The sequence below is a fragment of the Artibeus jamaicensis genome, unplaced genomic scaffold (genome assembly GCF_021234435.1).
Source record: "Artibeus jamaicensis isolate MK-2021 breed Jamaican fruit bat unplaced genomic scaffold, CSHL_Jam_final scaffold_847, whole genome shotgun sequence".
NCBI lineage: Eukaryota > Metazoa > Chordata > Mammalia > Chiroptera > Phyllostomidae > Artibeus > Artibeus jamaicensis.
The window spans coordinates 6,023,649-6,036,552 of record NW_026522057.1 but is presented as its reverse complement, the minus strand read 5'-3'; the positions used below and the strand labels follow the sequence as shown (position 1 = coordinate 6,036,552).

The following is a 12,904-nucleotide window of genomic DNA, read 5'->3' as shown; positions in this document are numbered from 1 at the left end:
CCACACCAGCCAGGCCCTGCAAGATCTCATTTATTCCTTGCAAATAACCCTGTCAAGTTAGGACCTATCATCCCCATTTTATAGATGAGGATGCTGAGGCTCAAAGAAATTAAATTAAATGTCCCCAGGGTCACACAGCTAGTAAATGGTGAGGTTGAATTTAATCCACATCTTCCTATCTTGGGACCTGTATGTAAGCTTAATTCTCCAAATGTACCAACTAACAATCATAGTGGTAACTCATAATAGGAGCTACCTTTCACACAGTGTTTTAAGATTTATAAGCATCTTCACACATATTACCTCATTTGATTTCCCCAAGACTCTGTAAATTAGTATGGCCATGTATTACCATCACTCCCATTTTCCAGATGAAGAAACTGAGGTTTAGAAAGATGAAATCAGTGTCAGAACCAAAACCTGAACCTCTCTGCCTCCCAAGCCCCAGTGTTCTTTGTGTGACCCCTTCCATCTGTTAACGCACTCCTCTCTCCTCCAGATCGCTTCTCCCCGGGCCCTCAGGCCCTTCTGCCGCAGCCCCTACCCTGGCGATGTCTTCCTCGGATGAAGAAACGCTCAGTGAGCGGTCATGCCGAAGCGAACGGTCTTGTCGGAGCGAGCGGTCTTACAGGAGCGAGCGGTCAGGGAGCCTGTCTCCCTGTCCCCCAGGGGACACCTTACCCTGGAACCTACCACTGCATGAGCAGAAAAAGCGGAAAAGCCAGGATTCTGTGTTGGACCCTGCGGAACGTGCTGTGGTCAGAGTCGCTGGTAAGAGTTGCTTGGAGTGAGCTGGGTGCTGTGGGCGCTTGGGGAGAATGGGGGGGGGGGTGCCCTGGCTGGGCAGGCAGTGGAGGGATCCGGCCCAGGGCTCTCTGGCAAGCCAGCTGGAATCAAATTTGTTACCATTACCATTGAAAAGTGATGAAGTAACATTAAAGAAAAATTTGAAAGAGGAAAATCTGCCACTCCAATCCTTCTGTGCAGACCTTTTTCATTTTTGCAACTTCTTCCCATCCTTTGTCCCCATGTAGTTTATAGGTTCCACGCAGTGCCCTTCATGGCTTACGGACTATTCTAGATCTGACTTTCCCCCTTACTCTTCTATCAATAAGATTTTTCACATTACAGCTTAGGCTTCATAGTTACCATTTTTAAAGGCCGTGTAATATTTCTTGATTTTAAAAATCCTACTAATTTTTCACTTTTTTGCCATAACAGACAATGCTGCAGTGAACATCTTTTTTTTGAAAGATTTTATTTATTTATGTTTAGAGAGAGGAGAAGGGAGGGAGAAAGAGGGGGGGAACATTGGTGTGTGGGAGATACATTGATTGATTGGCTCTCGAATGTCCTCATCTGGGGATTTGGCCCACAACCCCAGGCATGTGCCCTGACTGGGAATTGAACTGGAGACCTTTTGGTTCACAGGCTGGCACTCAATCCACTGAGCCACACCAGCCAGGGCTGCAGTGAACATCTTCATTTTTTTATTATTTTAACATCTTTATGATTAATAACACTTGACTTCTGTTGAGTTATTTCCTTGGACTAAAGTCCTTGGAGAGAGCAATTTCACTCCCACTGCTTTCTAAACTCACGTACACACTTGCCCCTTTCGCAGTGCGAGGGCTGGGGCAGCCTTCTCCTATGGTGCTCATCTCCTTTGCTAAGCAGCAGAGCAGGGCAGTGCAGTGGTTATGAGCGCAGGTTTTGGAGTCCAAGAGGCAAGTGCTAGATGGCAGCCCTGGCCCTGACCAGCTGAGTGACTCTGGGCAAGGCTCTTATCCTGGCTGAGCCTCACTTTCCCCATCTTAAATGCTTCCTGTGCAGGGCTGGCTTGAGGATTAGAGGAGATAATGTATGTAAAACTCTTAGCATGTTTTTGGCTCAGTGAAGAACTTCATGAAGTGCTGTCTCTGCTGCTTCCAGAGCTGCTGCTGTGGGTTGTGCTCAGCATCACAGCAGGCATTGGTGCCAGAGTGCAGACAGAAAGACAGACAAAGCAGTGCCTGCAGCTAGCTCAGCAACATGACTCACTTTCATTCCATCACTGAGACCCGTCCTGCTTTTGTGTCTCTCTCATAATTCCCGTGGCTCCCTCTGCTTTATCACCCCTTGCCTGGACATGCCACCCACCATCTAATAATTCTTCTGGGCTTGCCCTCCTTCCTCCACATGACTAACACAGTATATTATTTTAAAATGCAAACCCAATCCTGTTACTCAGCTGCTTATAAACCTTCTTAAGCTTATGATTGCCTGTGAAACAAAGGACATCAGGCCTTGTTTGCCTCTCCAGCTTCACCTTGCTCCCCCAAGCACCCTGCCATGTTGAACTGTGCCTCTACCCCCTACACGTGCATCTTGCAGGTTCAGACTTCTGTGTTCTCACTTCCCTCCTAGGTGCTGGGAACCTCCCCCTCCTTTAAGTGCCACCTCCTCTGTTCCTAATGCCCCGGTGGTATCCAGAGCTCCCTCCTCCGCTCTCTTATTCATACTTTTTTCTCCTCTGTGTTCCCTTGCACAGTATAGCAGTTATCCCACGGGGTGCCTGCCACTCCCTCCGGACCGTGTCTTGTTTTCACCCCAGCTGCTTGCACAGGGCCTTGTGCATGTTGGGGATCAACCAGTATTGAATGACTGAATGAACACAAGGAGTGTTTAGGGGAGAATATGTGACAGACTGTGGTCCAGGAACAGGCAGTGGGCTGTAATGGCAAGTTAGACATTCTGTGGGCTCCAGTAATCAGGGAGGGATTTTAGAGGGGGTGAGCTGCAAGGCAGGAGACCTGGAAGACAGGCCGGAGAGTTTGATGGGCAGTAGGGGGCCCTCAGAGGAAGGACTCTTCATTCCTTCTCAAGGCCTTTGGGTCTGTGGCATCAGCCAGTGAATAGAGTTTTCAGAGCTGTCGATAGGGTACAGGAAGGCCTTTACTAGTCCCCAGCCTTAAAGGGCCATGACCATGACTGGGGGGCCGTCTGGACTCACAAACCCCTCATTCTCCAGAAGGTGTCAGAGTAGAAGCCTCCTCCTCCCTTTCTTGTACTCTCTAGGCCCCCTCCACCACCAACATGCATACTTACACATTCCTTTGTGATGATCTCCTCTTCCAGTCTTCTCTGAGGAGCCCTGCAGGATGATTTGCCTGCTATTTAACATTCTGAGTGTAGAACAGAAGTGGAGTGGACTCAAGGGCGTTTAATGCCCAGGCAGAGCCCCTAAGGATGCTGCCGAGTCAACTGAGCAAAGGGGTGGGAGGCGCCGTGCTGTGTTCCAACATCTGTGCTGATCTTCTTTACATCCTGACGTTGCCAGTGGCTGTCTTGAGGAGGGGGCTGGGCCAGAGAGGCTGAAAATGGGAGGCTGCCATGGTTAAAAATAACTTCTGCGCTGCATCTGGGCGTGTTTCCTTAGCAGGAGAGAAGAAAGGCAGCAGAGGAGGCGGGACTGCTACTTTGGGGCCTGGCTGCAATCTTCCTATGATCTTAGAACATCGTGGGGGTTCTAGTAATTAAATAAGCAGCCTTACTCTTCAGGGAATCTTTCCTTTGAGAAGCAGGAGAGGTATGTCTGGGAGACGCTTGGCGCTCTGAGGCTCTTTGAAGCTAGAGCTTTCATTCTGGGAGGGAAGGATGTCAGTCTAACACTAGAAGCCGGCTCTGACCTGTGCAGCTTTCTCCTCTTCATGGGTCTGGGTTAGGAAGACAAGTCGGGTGTCTGAATCAGTCTCACCAAACAGAAACCTCCCCCCGTCCCTGACCCCACTGGTGTCCTGAACTGGTCTCAGGGCTTCTCATGTGCTTGAGACGCCTGATGGGGGCCCCCTGCTGATCACACATGTCAGAGTGGAAAAGCGTGTCAGGGCTGAGAAGGCTGCTGACCTCAGTGTACGGAGTTAGAACAGGTTTGAGGGGCTCCGTGCGTGCTGTTCTTCCCACCCTCCTCCTCTCCCTCCTCTCTCTCTTCTTCTTCTTCAAGATTTTATTTATTTATTTCTAGACAGAGGGAAAGGGAGGGAGAAAGAGAGGGAGAGAAACATCAATGTGTGGTTGCCTCTTTCGCGCCCTGCACTGGGGAACCTGGCCTGCAACTGAGGCATGAGCCCTGACTAGGAATCGAACGGGCAGCCCTTTGGTTCGAAGGTTGGCGCTCAGTCTGCTGAGCCACACCAGCCAGGGCGTCTCTCTCTTCTTTGCCAGCCCCATTTTCAACTCTCTCATCCCAGTCACAATGAAACAGAACAATAGTCATTAATGTGAATGCCTTGTTTCTGTTGACCAGTGTTATGGTTTACATAGATTTCATAGTGACTCTGTGTTAGTTAGGACAAGTGTGAGGATCTGAGGCCCAGAGGGCTTAAGGGACTGCCTGTAGTCCCATAGACTGGTAGACTCAGATCTCCTAACTCAAGGTGTAGTGCTATTTGTGTTTCCTTAGGCAATACCTGGCAACCAGGCCGGCCTGAATTATCTACATGGGTGACAATATAACTGGTTGACTTTGGCCCTGGCTGGATAGCTCAGTTGGTTAGGACATTGTCTCAATACACCAAGATTGCAGGTTCATTCCCTACACACAAAAATCAACCAGTAAATGCATAGAAAATGGAACAACAAATTGATCTCTCTACCTTTCGCTCTCTCTCCCTCCCTTTCTCTGTCACTAACCATAAATACAATTAATTAAATAATTAATCAATTGACTTGGCTTCCGGACTTAACCTGAGAGACCTTCTGTTCACTTCTGGGAGAGGTGTCAAGATTCTGGCTTATAGAAAAAGACAGAGACACGGGCCTGGGAGACTTTGCCTCTTCCCCATCTGGCTCTCTGTCAGTAGCAAACAACTCATTGGTGGGGAGTAACAAAGAACTTAGGAACTGGGGAACTGGGGAGCTGGGGAGCTGGGGAAGTTACTCTAGCAAGGAGCTCAATCCCGCAGGGTAGAGAAGGGGAGAAAGAAGTCTGTTTCCCTTGGGGCCTGTGAGGTATGGGGAAAGAACAAGGTGCAGGACAGTGTCACACGGTTGTACACCACATAACTCCCCGGGAGCCATTTATACTTGTCATTATAGATTTGTACATTTTTAATGACATGTTGCTTGCAGAGAGCGGTAAAATTTGGGGATCATGTTTGGGCTAGGGCCTGGGCTGGGTGCAGGAGGGATTCACCACCCACTTGTCAATTGTATTCATTCAGCCAGCATCGCATATTCAGGGGCCTCCCTGTTCTTGGCACTGATATTCAAATATGGCTGAAAGACGTGGTCCCTTCTTCATGGAACTCAGTCTAGTTGAGAGGACAGAGGGAAAAGATAATTGCATTCCTGTGTGTATTGTGAAAGAGGGGGGCACAGTGAGTGAGGGCTAAGGGCTGGCCTCCTAGTTAACCAGTAAAAAGCATCTGTAGGATTTATTCTTGGGAGCCCCTCAGCAGGTGCTGGGGAAATCATCATCCCCCAGTGTCTACTCCAGTGTGGCCTCCCCAGGAAGCCTTCCCTGAGCTCTCCAGTCAGATGGCAATTGTATCTCTACCCAATCCTTGTTTCATCTGTTCTTATATGAAGGTTCATTGTTTCCAGGTACGCGTCCCCCATTGGATTGGAGCTTGCTGTATTCAGGAGTTCCCACCTTGCTCTTCCTGGTATTGCTCCAGGATCTCACTCTGTGAGCACAGGTTCCAGAATCTGGAGGCTTGGTGAGGGCTGTGAAATGCTTGAGAGCTGGTATTTGCTCCTGCTTTCAGAGCTGAGGTCAGGGCTGCAGTCCCTCAACAGCCTTCCTGGGGGCAGATAATGCTGAGCATGTATTCCTCTGCAGAGGACAGAGCCTGCTCCTCCGTGCCCAGGCATGTCTCCTCCAGGATGGAAGTTCTGAGAAGGAGCCTCTCTGCTCATTCATTCATTCATTCATTCATTTTTCTTAAAAATTGGATTTAGCCCCAGCTATGTGCCAAGTACTATGGAGACAACCGGATTTTGAGTCAGAAAACTTGGGCAAATGACTTCACTTTTTAAACCCTCAGTTTTCTTATTTGTGAAAGGGAGGTGATGACATCTGCTTCGAATGGTCATTGAGTGAAAATCAGAATGTACTCAGCAAGCACAGGTTAACATGCCTCTTACTGCACTTAGCAGGGTCATTCCTTGTGACTTCTCTGGGCACCTGGAAAAGGCAATGGAGACTCCAGAAAGGCAGCAGTTTCCTAGGCAAGCAAGGAAGGGGCTCCAGGCCTCTTAGTTCCATCCCTTTCATTTCACTCTAGGGCTTTGCCAGAGGGAGGTGGCTTTTTTCTGGCCAAGCCATGGTGGGAAGAAGGGCATACAGCCGTGGGAAATGGGGCTCTAAAAACAATTACATTGTGAACCCTTACTGCTGAGCAGACAACCTTCCTTTCCCTGAAGCTATTTGCACTTGAGGAGGCTCTCTGCTTCCTGGCAGTATCCTCAGAGTCCCTGGCCCCATCCTGGAGCTTGGTTTCACTAGCAGAGAGGTGAGCAGGAGGAAGTTTCCTGAAAGTGGGGCAGGATGCATTGTAGCTACACACCACCAGCTCAGCTCCAGCTCAGCTCCTGCTCTTTGAAAGTAAATCTGGGTCACAGTAGCTGGAGGGATGGAAAATGACCACGTGGGCAGACTTCTGTGCAGGCAGCAAAAAAGACAGCCAAGCTGTCTTTTCTCTGAGGCTGCGTCCCTGTGGGACCCCAGCTGGTGAGGGAAGGTGGTTGTGCATTGCAAAGTGCCACTGTTATGCTGTCTGTAGGTGTCCCATCATGTTTTTCTAGTGACTTCCCAGGTGATGTCGAGAAAGGTTTGGAATGGCAGTCTGACTCATACCTTTCTGTTTTGGAGCAGCCAAGGACTGAGGTTAGGAATGCCGAGAAAGGCTGTCATTTCTGTCCCAAGGGGTTTGAGATTAGATGCCACCAGAGGAGCTGACAATGCAACAGGATCTAGGGCTGCAGTTTTTTTTTTTTTTTTTCATTTCCACAGTCTTTTCCCTGGGGAAAGGTCTGTGAACATATCTGAGTGTGAATATTGATAACCCATCATCATACAAAGTGCTGGCCAGTTGCTGCAGCTAGGATCTGCTGTGATTTGGCCCTGGGTCTGCCTGTTGCCACCTGTCTGGTGGAACCTGCCAGCTTCCTGGCTATCCTGGCTCTCATAAAAGGGGCAGAGATGGTGCTCTTAGTTGGAGTCTACCTCCCATCCCCCACCACCCCAGATTTAGGATGCTGCTGCAGGGAAGATCTGGGAGCCCCTGTAATTTGAAGAGTGATTATGGGATTATGGACCAAGGTTTCTGTCCTCAGCTGGGCCTCACCCCTGACCCGGAAGGTACCAGGCTTTTGACTTGTGGTCATGGGGAGGATTCTGCCTGGAGCCTTAGTGGGTGTGTCCCTCTGGCCATGCCCTTCCTTCTTCATTCCCTCCTTTATTTGTTTCCTTGTTTGCTTATTCTTTCATTCATCCACTAAAGGGAATGGCTTTGGGAGTCATTGGAAGTCCCGGTTTCATCATTTGTCAGTTTAGTGACCCTGGGAAGTTACTAACCTTGCTGAACTGTGCTTTCTCATGGTTAAAGTGGGGGACCAAGGGTGAATTAAATTAGATAGTGGAAGTGAGGTGCTTGGCCCATTTCCTACTATGTGGTCAGCCTTTGGTTCATGTTAGCTACTATCATTAATGTCATTCATTCACTCGTACACTTGTTTACTAATTGATGAATATGTTGAGTCATCCCTTTGCTCATTTATTGATCATGTACTTGCCCATTTAACCAATATTTCTAGGACTGCTTTATGGTAGGCTCAGCCTGGGCTTTGAAACCCAGCTCTCGCCTGTGAAGGCAGCTAGAATGCTGTTTGAGCTGTGTACACTGCCAGTCCAAAGACAGTTACGAGGAAGTTCTATGGGCAAGAGCTTGCCCCTGCTCCTACCCCCACTCGTAGCTTAGAGCAATGATAGCATTTGATTGGGACTTGGAAAACAAATAGGAATTTACCAGGACAACCTGAAGGGAGAGGGCACGTCCCTGTTGGCTTATCCCTATTCTTGCTCTCCCTTCTTTGGCCTCAGTAGAAAGGAAGGAAAGGAAATGAAGAGAGAACAGCTGGTGGGAGTTAGGAATTAAAGAATCCAGATGGTGGTTTTGGGAGTTGAACTCTGAACTCAGTCCAGGAGCTCTTGAGAGCTGATGCCAGCTGGGATCACCTCATAAATTATAGCTGGAAAAGCTACTGTGTATTGAGTCCTAGATGTGTGCCAGGCATTTTAGATATATCATTTAATCCTCACAATCCCTGGGAAGTAGTTGCTATTCTCCCTGTTTTACAGAAAAGTTAAGGAACTTGTCTGAGGTCATACAGCAAGTGAAGAGTGGAGCCAGAGTCAGCATTGCTGACTGTGTTGCAGGGCGCCCCCTGGAACACAATGTGTGCAAATGCCCTTTGCAGTTACTGCTGTGACTCACATTGACCTAATTCCAAATCCTCTGCCTTCTTCAGAACATTCAAACAGATACTAAAGGGGTGAGAATAGTGTCACAAACCCACTTTACCTGGATTCAAGAGTTATTAATTCATGGCCAGTCTTATTTGATCCACACACCCTACTTCTGCCTCCCCAGTTACATAAGCGGAAGTTCCAGTAGTCACATACTTTCACCTCCTAAACTTTTAAAGTAGTGTACCACTTTTCCCCAGTAGTAAAAAATCTATTGATTCATCTGTTTGGTAGTCATATCCGAAAACTGGAATCAGTCACACTTGACCCACTTCCCAGAGGCATCATGAGGAATTCCACTCCCAAATACCAGGGCCCCAGGAGTAGTGTGTCCTTCCAGTGTTTTGGTCCTTCCAGCTTGACATTCATGCCCTACACCCAGAACACGGGGCCAGAGCTAAGCTAGACCCTGGATTTGAATTGGCACCTGGCCAGAGTGATTGCCTAGAAATGGATTTCAAGGATTCAGTCTCAAGAGATTAAAGTTGAGATGCAGTAGGATCGAGGTCTTTAAAATCATAGACGGAAGAATTCTGTTCTTATGAGAGGGACCTGTGCCCCAGGCCTGCACTGAACTGTCCACACAACGCTGGTCTCAGTCGAGAGCTGCAGCTACCACTCTCTAAAGCCTCTCTGGGATTTGTGCTCAGTTTCCAGGGTTGCCTGTCACCACCCCTGTGGGGGGTTCTATCCTGAGGTAGCATTGGATAGGGAGGTGTTATTTCAAGTGGAGGGGAGCTTCCTGGGTAAGGAACCACATCTCCTAATTTGGGGAACCTCCCAGTTCCCCAAGGAGCACAGACTGCCTGTAGCCCTGTCTGGTAGGAACCTCAGAGGCACCACACAGAATGAGACCCTTGCCTGCCCCAGAGCAGGATGGGAGATTGGATGGGGTTGAGTGAGCAGGATTCACTGTAGCCTGATTCTTTCCAAAGAGAAAGTAGAATAGTCACATTCACAGAGAGGCTGTGAGAAGGCAGAGCGGTCAATACCTTTTTTAACTATTAGTGGTATGTTCCAAATGCCAGGCTTTGTGCTGAGCGTCTTCCACAGTTTATTTGACCTAATCCTCAGAATAACTTCAGGACATAAATATGCTACAGTAGAGGAAACAAAAACTCAGAGAGTTCTGGCTCAAGGTCTCCCAGTCAGTAAGGGGCCAGGTTGGGAATGGCACTAGCTCTGCCTAGGGCAACCCACTGCCTCCCCCATTACAAGGAACAGTAGTTTAATAATAGCTAACATCTGCTCAGCACTTCTAGGTTCATGGAGTGCCTTAACACCCATTATTTCCACTGTGCCTTGGAAGCCCCTGGCTGGTGAGGCATTCCACGCCCCTTTGAGACAGCTGCCTATCGGGGTCCAGCCTCTACTCATTTCCCTTAGTAAAAATCAGAGATTCTTGGGCATTGGCTCTGACCAGCCAGGGGAGAAGGCCTTGGGAATGGCTAAGGTGGAGAGACTTGGGCAGTTGCTATGGTAACCCAGATGGCTGAGTAACCATGTTGAGGGTTGCTATGGTGACAGGGCGCTGGGCTGCTGGGTGGCAGTGATCACATCTTCCTGGGTGTCTGGCACCATCCCGGACTTTTAAATTAGTGATATTGCGCTTTCTGAACAGAAGAGGGCAGCATGATAGTGGGCAAAGGCTTCCTACCCTAGAGCAGACTTGGGAACTTGAGGCAAAGCTTAGTGTTTCCAGAAGCTAGGCTGAAAGGGAGCTTCGGTTGGGGTGGCCAAAGCTGGTGTCTGCAAGGCTGGTGGAGCTGGGCCTGGAGACAGGTCTCTGAAGATTAAAACTGGAGGATCTTCTTCCAAGAGTTGGCCAAAGGATAGGGCTTGGGGCAGCCCCTTCAGTGTGTGGCTCCAGCTACTATTGGGAAATGTAAAGGGCTCAGGAGATAGACTAAAAGGCAAGGAGGAACAAAGAGAAAACACAGACACATACACAGCCTACTGGCAAAAATGTTATTTGTAAAGCATCAATTAACACATGTAAAATAATGCAGCATGAGCCAAGCTGAAGTGCTGGGGGTAAATCTTCTAGAGGTTGGAGTGGGAGCACTGGGAGAAGGAGAAAGAATTGTGCACTTCTCGCTTTTGACTTTGCACATGAAGTGCCCTCACCTCTGGTGGCTACTGAATTGTATTCTCAGTTTTCTTTGTAAAAAAACATTTTAGAGAGAGAAAGAGAAACATCAATTTGTTCTATTTACTTAAACATTCATTTGTTGGTTCTTGCATGTGTCCTGCCCCAGGATCAAGCTCACAACCTTGCTGCATCATCAGAACAGTGCTTTAACCAACTGAGCTACCTGGCTAGGGCTGGTCTCAGTTGTCTCGAATCATAGATCTAGCACACATCTCCCAGCCCCACATGTCTTCAGTGAGGCATTTATGTCTTCAGCAAATATTTATCAAACATCTGCTATGTGCAAAGCATTGTGTTAAGCCCTATGATAATGAAAGATGAAATGGATGTTTCCACTTCAAAGAACGGGAGAACCTGGAGTTTAAGGAGGCAGCGATGTAGACATTTATAGTACGTGTTTGCTCTAGGAATGGGGGAAGGAAAATGTGGTTGGGGTTTTGAGAAAAACTTCTACTTGGATTGATTAAAATTAACTTCAAATCACGTAGGGTAAACTTTGACGATGGGTAGGATTTCAGTAGGTGGAGTTGAGGAATGGAGGACATTCCAGGCAAAGACACAGGGTTTGATTGTAGGAGAGGTTGCCCATAAGGGTATCATGAGAGAAAAACTTATAAAGGAAGGTAGCTGTCAAAAATATGAAGGACTTGGGATGCCAGACACAGATAAAGGATGCTGTCAGAGATAACCATACTTTCTTCTTAAATACCCTAGCCCTCTAGCTAGTTAGAACGCACAGGCAGCTGAGTGTTTTAGGATCATCTGGTTCGCTCGTTCATGCATTTAATAAAAATTTGAAACACATTTAATGAATGTCCTATATGTGCCAGGTCATTTACTAGATGCTAAGAATCCTGTGGTGAACAAGATAGACATCCCTAGCCCTCAGGGAGCTAATGATTTAGTAAGGATGAGAGACACTGAATGATAACTTCAAGGGTGATGGATATCACCAAAGGGGGGTGCAGAGGGGGCAGGAGGACCTACTAATCTGGGGTGGGGGGGAGGTGATCAAGGCAAGCTTCCTGTGGGAATTTCAGCAGAGGGGTGAGTTGGAGTGAGGCAGGCCAAAAGAGGAGTGATGAAGTTACAGCCTAGAAGGAAAGTAGGTGGGAAGGCCCTGAGGTGGGAGAGCACAGTTGAGTGTGAGGAGCTGAGAGAAATTGACAGTGGCTGGGCCTTATGGAGAGGGGCACTTGAAGAGGCTTATGTGGGGGGAGGACACTGTGGAAAAATAGGGCTTTATTTACTTGCATTGCCTTCTTCCTCCACTAGATGCCCTTCTGAGTACATATTGCCTTCTGCACCCCATCCCCCTTGCAGCCTCCTTATAAATGCAACAGCAGTCTCACCATCAGGAGCAAATCATAGACCAAAAGAAGAAAGCCACAGAGATGTCCCAATTGGGTGGTCAGGCTATAAATTTAGACTGTTGCTTGGAAAAAACCAAAAACCTCCAATTCACAGGCTTCCTTCTTCCCATTCCACCAGAAGCTGCTTTGTTCCTTTATCCTTGTAAAATTTTCTCTGTATAAAACAGGAACATCCGCCAAACATGTGGACTTCCCCCTTTCCATTCATTAGAATTCATTACTTCAAAATCTCATGGGAGTATTTAAATGCAAATCTTTTCAAGAAAGCTACTTAAGTCTGAGAAGTCCCCTAGCCACAATCCAAACCAGAACTTTCTTCTTTGATTACCCTGTTTCTTAATAGGAATCTCAACCCCTTGCCTTCTCCCCACCAAACCTCTCATGTCATCAACAAAGCCTGATTTCCAAACAGACTTGCTCTTCCTTCTTTGCCGCTTTTCCTTCTTTGGTGTTGTCTTTCCTCACCTTTGGGGAGTGTCAGTAACAATTCTTGAAGGATCTGCTCACAAAGTGGCACATGTAGCAGCCCCAGGAGGGATGGGGAGACTTTTCTATTTACTGTGGTGAAAATGAGGTATAGATGTCTGTTTGGGGGTGAGGGTGGAGGTACATGTATGTGTACTTGCGTTTGGGCCTTCTTAGCCTACTGATATAAAATAATATAGGAAATGCAGATGACTCAGCACTGATACAGTCAAGATTCCCTTGAGTTAGCATTTCTCTATTTTCTGCTGTTTACGGAAAATGTGCTTATGCCATCAATCACCAATTCCTTCATCCTGCATTTTCTATTAAAAGCCTTTTATTTATTTAAAAAAAATAAACCTCAAGCTTATTCACCTCCTTTTCTTAACTGAGCTCATTAGCAGC

At 47.7% G+C, this 12,904-nt stretch overlaps 1 protein-coding gene across 1 annotated transcript in view; it reads left to right on the top strand.

Moving 5' to 3' along the window:
- Window positions 1-536: 536 nt before the first annotated feature.
- MACF1 (microtubule actin crosslinking factor 1) overlaps window positions 537-12,904 on the top strand; it is a 326,604-nt gene continuing 314,236 nt past the window's right edge. Inside the window, exon 1 of the mRNA XM_053660146.1 lies at window positions 537-771. Coding sequence (XP_053516121.1) covers window positions 552-771 — 220 coding nt within the window. The 5' untranslated portion in view covers window positions 537-551. The remainder of the gene's footprint in view (window positions 772-12,904) is intronic.